The sequence below is a fragment of the Saccostrea echinata genome, unplaced genomic scaffold (genome assembly GCF_033153115.1).
Source record: "Saccostrea echinata isolate AGI-Se365-2 ecotype Australia unplaced genomic scaffold, CSIRO_AGI_Sech_v1 ptg000041l, whole genome shotgun sequence".
Classification (NCBI taxonomy): domain Eukaryota; kingdom Metazoa; phylum Mollusca; class Bivalvia; order Ostreida; family Ostreidae; genus Saccostrea; species Saccostrea echinata.
The window spans coordinates 4,130,973-4,137,061 of NW_026889790.1; the positions used below are offsets into that span (position 1 = coordinate 4,130,973).

The 6,089-nt window shown below is 33.4% G+C and overlaps 1 protein-coding gene across 1 annotated transcript in view; it reads right to left on the reverse strand.

The window, feature by feature from the left end:
• Positions 1-6,054, reverse strand: part of LOC133200801 (uncharacterized) — a 51,066-nt gene extending 45,012 nt beyond the window's left edge. The window contains exons 1-3 of the mRNA XM_061336603.1: positions 5,971-6,054; positions 5,229-5,242; positions 1,114-1,183 (exon numbers count right to left, since the gene is read on the reverse strand). Of these exons, the coding sequence (XP_061192587.1) occupies positions 1,114-1,183; positions 5,229-5,242; positions 5,971-6,054 (168 nt within the window). The remainder of the gene's footprint in view (positions 1-1,113; positions 1,184-5,228; positions 5,243-5,970) is intronic.
• Positions 6,055-6,089: the final 35 nt, after the last annotated feature.

Below are 6,089 nucleotides of genomic sequence, written 5' to 3' on the forward strand. Positions count from 1 at the left end.
AAATCACTATATTTAGCTATATAGCTAAATCTACCTATATAGCTTTATTTACCTATATAATATAGCTTTATTTAGCTATTTCAGAGTAAATTTCTGTTTTATGAAAAGCAGACAAAAAGTCGCATAATGAGGCAGTATTAGTTTTCAACTTTGAAATGGACTGAAAACAATTCACCAAAAACCCACTTTTAAAAATGTTTCTCCTTTTGTGCAATTGCAATCAAAGATCTAAAAGTTTTGGGGCTATGTATAACAGTTAATCTGTGAATAAGCAGCTACTTTAACAAAGAAAAGCAGTTTTGGTCAACAAGATAATTGATTGGTAATAATTCAGCACAATGCAAGGCAATCACACTTAGTCATGCCTCATCGCACTTCCAGTAATGGACAGCTATCCAAACAATAGAGATGGATTTTTTGGTTAAAAAGTGTTTAAAAGAGGCAATGTTTTTACTATCTATGCCCTAGGTTGTTTTTATCAAACCTTTTTAAAAAAATATCAGCCATAATTTTCATGCGACTTTTTGTTTGCTTTTCATAAAACAGAAACTTATTCTAAAATAGCTAAATAAAGCTATATTATATAGATAAATAAAGCTATATAGGTCAATTAAGCTATATAGCTAAATATAGTGATTTTCCTGGACCTGTTTAAGTTGTTATTATCATGATCATGAAACACATCCTAACTTATAATTAAATTTATGCATAAAATATAGTAAAATATTGTTGTCAGTCTAATTAATGCTGTGTATTCATTATACCTAAAAAGATTCTGATCATCTAGAACACTTGACTGTAGAATTAGCTTAACTAAACTAAACAGGGATTCTTTCTTATGATTCTCCTGTCTTTTCCTTTCAGAGATGATGCATGTTGTATACAGGACATACTTTGTTATTGACAAATTAAGTATCAAATAATTCAGTTCTGTTTACTTTTATTGCAACTAACTATGACTATATGAGCTGTATTTTACACTTCATGCCATGTAGTGTTTATGATCATGATGATGGAGATTCCAGCTAATGTAAACAAAGATGAAACACATTCTCCCTCTATCACATAAAGGAAATTAAAAAAAACACGAAGAACATTGAAATCAAGCATTACCAGTTTGGTCGCCCTATAAGGCCCTGTGATAGGGTTCTCTCGACTGTTTCCAGTTTGGGCCATTTTTCTTCTTTGTCACTATCGCAATAATATCAACATTTTGGCATTTCAAAAATTCTGCCTTCCGGACACAAACCATTTGATTGGTTAAGATATTCTACAGGTGCAAGATAAGTTGTACCTTAAAATATTTGCTAAATCTTTGTTTGAAAGTTAATGAATTTCTTAAAATATTTTTAAAAGTATAAATTTTGAAAAAATTATGGATATTCATCATCAAAAGTTTATGTCATGATCTAATATCCATTTATCATTTTTTCGACTAGTTCATTGTATGAATTATGCTGACTTTTCACCGACACCTGCCCACTTCCGGTACTTCTGACGACTGACAGTGTCACTGTCAGTATCACTGCTGTCGGTATAGTCATAATAGTGTCAGATTTCAGATATGGCTGTCGTAGAAGGACCCTTGAGTAAATGGACGAATGTGATGAAAGGGTGGCAGTATAGATGGTTCGTCTTGGACGAAACTGCTGGCCTACTGTCGTATTTTACCGTAAGTGTTTGCTAAAGGAAAAGCATAAAAACCTCCAAACTCATGTGACAGTGTGAGACTATATCAAAATAAACAAACTGCTAAGGATATATTTAGATCTGAGAGTTTAGTAGTTGTTTGACAATATTTTGATGTATAATCCAATAATTGTGATAAAGGTTATGTTTCTTAGAGAACTGTAATAATATGTTTTACGGTATGACCGTTTGGGCGAACGCAGATTCACACAGCTAAGCTATGCTTGCAACTTTGATCCTGGATCCAACTCTTAATTTAAACTTCAAACTGCATGAGAAACACTCTAAACTGTGACATCACATGACGTCATATTTAAGTTGCATGTCTGTAACGGAGTGTAAATAGGCCAAGTAAAATATTTTAACGAAAGGGATTATAGAGTAGGAGCAAGTGTTTTTTGTTTCTTTTAAGCTCCCTGTATTAATTAAATCTTTATGAAACCAAGGGACTGTTATATATTCGCCATTATACCTACTGCATGGAATCCTGGTAGTGAATGAATTCTGGGAAGTAGTGGTGTTCCAATCATCAATTATAATCGAAAATCAGTTGATTGCTGGCATAATCCAAGTGCTCGATTACAAAATTTTTATTCCGATTAATTGGGTTATTTATTTAATTTTACAAGCGTAATAGTTTTTAAGCAGAATATTCCAGCCGTGACTTATCTATTAACTTATTTGTGTATCGTAATGTGCAGACGAACAGACATTGCATTCATACCTGGGTATGGACATACTCTGGATTCTACAAAATGAACAAAGAACCAGCTGGACTAGATAGAAAGTTCTGTTGTTGAAATAATATTGTCCTAAGGTCTAGGGCTTGTCCCAAGACACAGTTAGATTATTATACCCCACGCAACTAGTTGCAGGGGGTATAATGTTTTTGACCCGTCCGTCAGTCAGACAGTCAGTCAGTCCGTCAGTCCTGTTTTTCTTGTCAGCACAACTCCTCCTAAAAAGGCACAGAATTTCGTCAGACTTTGCAGATATTTAGGACACAATGTGTAGATGTGCATACTACCAGGAAATTCCGATTCCTTTATTTTTTCTGGGAATTTCGGCACTTTTCAACTTAGATTTTTGGCCATATCTTGAATATAGAGATGAACAGGTTGTCAGCGCAACTCCTCCTAAACCGCTGCACAGAATTTCGTCAAACTTTGCAGATATTTAGGACACAATGTGTAGATGTGCATATTACCAGGAAATTCCAATTCCTTTATTTTTTCTGGGAATTTCGACACTTTTCGACTTAGATTTTTGGCCATATCTTGAATATAGAGATGAACAGTTTGTCAGTGCAACTCCTCCTAAACCGCTGCACAGAATTTCGTCAAACTTTGCAGATATTTAGGACACAATGTGTAAATGTGCATATTACCAGGAAATTCCGATTCCTTTATTTTTTCTGGGAATTTTGGCACTTTTCAACTTAGATTTTTGGCCATATCTTGAATATAGAGATGAACAGTTTGTCAGCGCAACTCCTCCTAAACTGCTGCATAGAATTTTGTTAAACTTTGCAGATATTTAGGACACAATGTGTAGATGTGCATATTACCAGGAAATTCCGATTCCATTATTTTTGCCCTAAGAGTTTTGTATTATTGAAGAAACTTTCCAGCTAGGTAATAAGGAAATCCACACTGGAATCAGCCTTTGTAATGACATTTTATATGAAATATTTTATGACCTTAAAAGACCCCTATTGATTTTGAGATCAAAATATTAATGATTTAACACACACATAAAATCTTGAATCTTGGATAGTTCTCACCCCCCACCCCCCCCCCCCCCCCCCCACCCCCAACCCAACCCATCCCCCTCAAATTGGTGCTTTGCCTTAAATAATTTCATAATTACAGTATATAACCATTCAAATGACTACATCATAATTTTGTTTCCATCAATTATTTAAATGTGTAAGTTGTTGTTGGACATGGACTTACACTCATTAACAAATTGAAATCACTGAGGAATTTAAATAACAGTTTGTCAGCATAACTCCTGCACTGAATTTCCTGAAACTTTGTAGGTATTTCAGACATAATGTATAGATTTGTATATTACCAAGAAATTTTGATTCCATTATTTATCTAGAAACTTCAGCCCATTTAAATTTGTAACATACAAAGATTTGAATGTCCTTATATGCAAGAAGTTTTGATGTGATGATTTTTTGCAAGTAATGCCCCTTTTTGAATTATACTGTGTATTTAAAATGCACTGTGCTATTCAGTACATGTTGCATTGTCGAGTTTTGGGGGAGCGTGGGGTATGTGAGCTTGCTCACTTTTTCTTTCATTCTAACTACAGCTGGACCACTACAGAAAGTACATGTAGTTATTCACCCATTCTTACCATTTAATAAACTAAATTGACAGACTTTGTAAATGTCCGATTATAATTGATAATTAGCTAGTTACAGTAGCCCGATCATCGATTATGAAATTCTTACCGATTCCCATCACTACTGGGAAGGTTGCACAGGAAAATGTACAGATTTCACTCCAAATATCCTCTGTTCATACACATACGTCTATTGAGCTCGCTTCATGAGCGGCGCTGTGTACAGTCCAAATTTTCTCTTCACCCAGATGTTGCTATAAGAGCTTGCTGCACTCACTATTACTGGATACCATCAGAAACCTTCACATTATACTTTTTAACTTAGATTCACCTTTCCAAACTGCACAAAACATTGAAAAGGTTAAAGGTGTTGATGTATTTAGTCTCTTAGCTGCAATAATGTAGCTCTCTCTCTCTGAGGCAAAATAAATCATATTTAGATTCAACTTCCTTTGAAAAGATGGATTTTTGATTCATTATCATCAAACTAGCCCTTAATATGCTAAAACAAGGTAAAATACAACTGCATGCTTTCGGATTTCCAGTCATTTTCCTGGGCTGCATTGACAGGTCTGTCGTGAAATGCTGAGACTTGCACTTGAAATTTAGAATAGCTTGATAAGGTATTTGGTGCAGATAAATGATTTTACTGTAAGGTATCACACAAAAATCTAGAAGTAAAAGCATTCGATGTGGAAATTTATTCATTTGCAGCAATATTTTTGCTTGAAATAAGGGATTCCTTTATACTCATTTACAAGATGCACTCCCTTGCTATTGGATTCTCATTGGCAGTCCAAAATAAAATTGATCAAGGTCAGTTAACATGGCAGTTAATTCAAATTGTGATGTTGACATACTTGAAAAATAAACAAATTAAACAATATATAGATTCATTAAATTTTTGGATCAGTTCATGACTTGCATAAACATTTTTTGAGTTTAGGTAAGAAATGTTAATAAAATAAAAACTTTCAAACAATTTGAGCCAAAATCTGTCAGGTAGTGAATCACTTCAGCACTTGCACCATTATGGAATTCCTATGGCGTTGTAGCCATCTCCTAAAAAAATTTAAATAGATAAAATTGTAGAGGGCTACATTATTGCAGCTATCAGCCTCTTTGCCTTTTTATAACAAAGTCTAAAAATTTCAATTTTTTACAAAGGGTGTTTTATTGACTACTTTTCTGTAGTGTTCTTTAAATTAAGGTGATATCGAGTTTCTTTTTAATGAACTTTGGTTTGGGTATCACAAGAATGTATTTTGGGCAGCCATATGCAGTTTATGGAGGACTGTGATTACCAATTTTACTGCAGAAAAGGCTCCAGTTGGATCAATGTGAAAAAAATTTCCTTTTTACCCAGGTGTTACCACAAGACCTGCATTGCTGCTAGCTGCCCTCACTATTTGTGTTATATCATAATGTTACAATATATACTTATAAATGTTTTCTTTTCAGTCAAAAGAAAAGATGATGCGAGGCACAAGAAGGGGGTGTGTCAGGCTTGTGGTTAGTAAAGTTACAACTATACAAAAAAAAAAGAAATAAATCATGGATAATATTATTATCAAATATTTACATTTGCAAATGTTTACTCTTATATAACATTATTTCAGCAAAGTATATTGATGTCTGTATATAAACAGGTTCGTCACCTGACCATAAATTCATTGTTTAGTCATAAACAATTGATGTACTTTTATAGTGATGTATTAAGTGGTCGATGTGTTCAACACATGCACATTTAATTTATACTAATGAGGTTTGAAAGAAAGAAATTTTTTCATGGTTTTAAAATTATAATACCCAATTACTTGATAAAAATCAGTCACAAATTGATGATAAGATATCATTTTAAAACTTTTATCAAGATATAAATATGGGTTGCATAACAAAGAAACATAACAAACATAAAGGTTTTACTTGTAATTTCAGGGAGCAATAATTGGGATAGATGATGAAGATGACAGCACCTTTACAATTACTGTGGATCAGAAGACATTCCATTTTCAAGGTTTTATTTTTGTATTGTCAAATGAGAT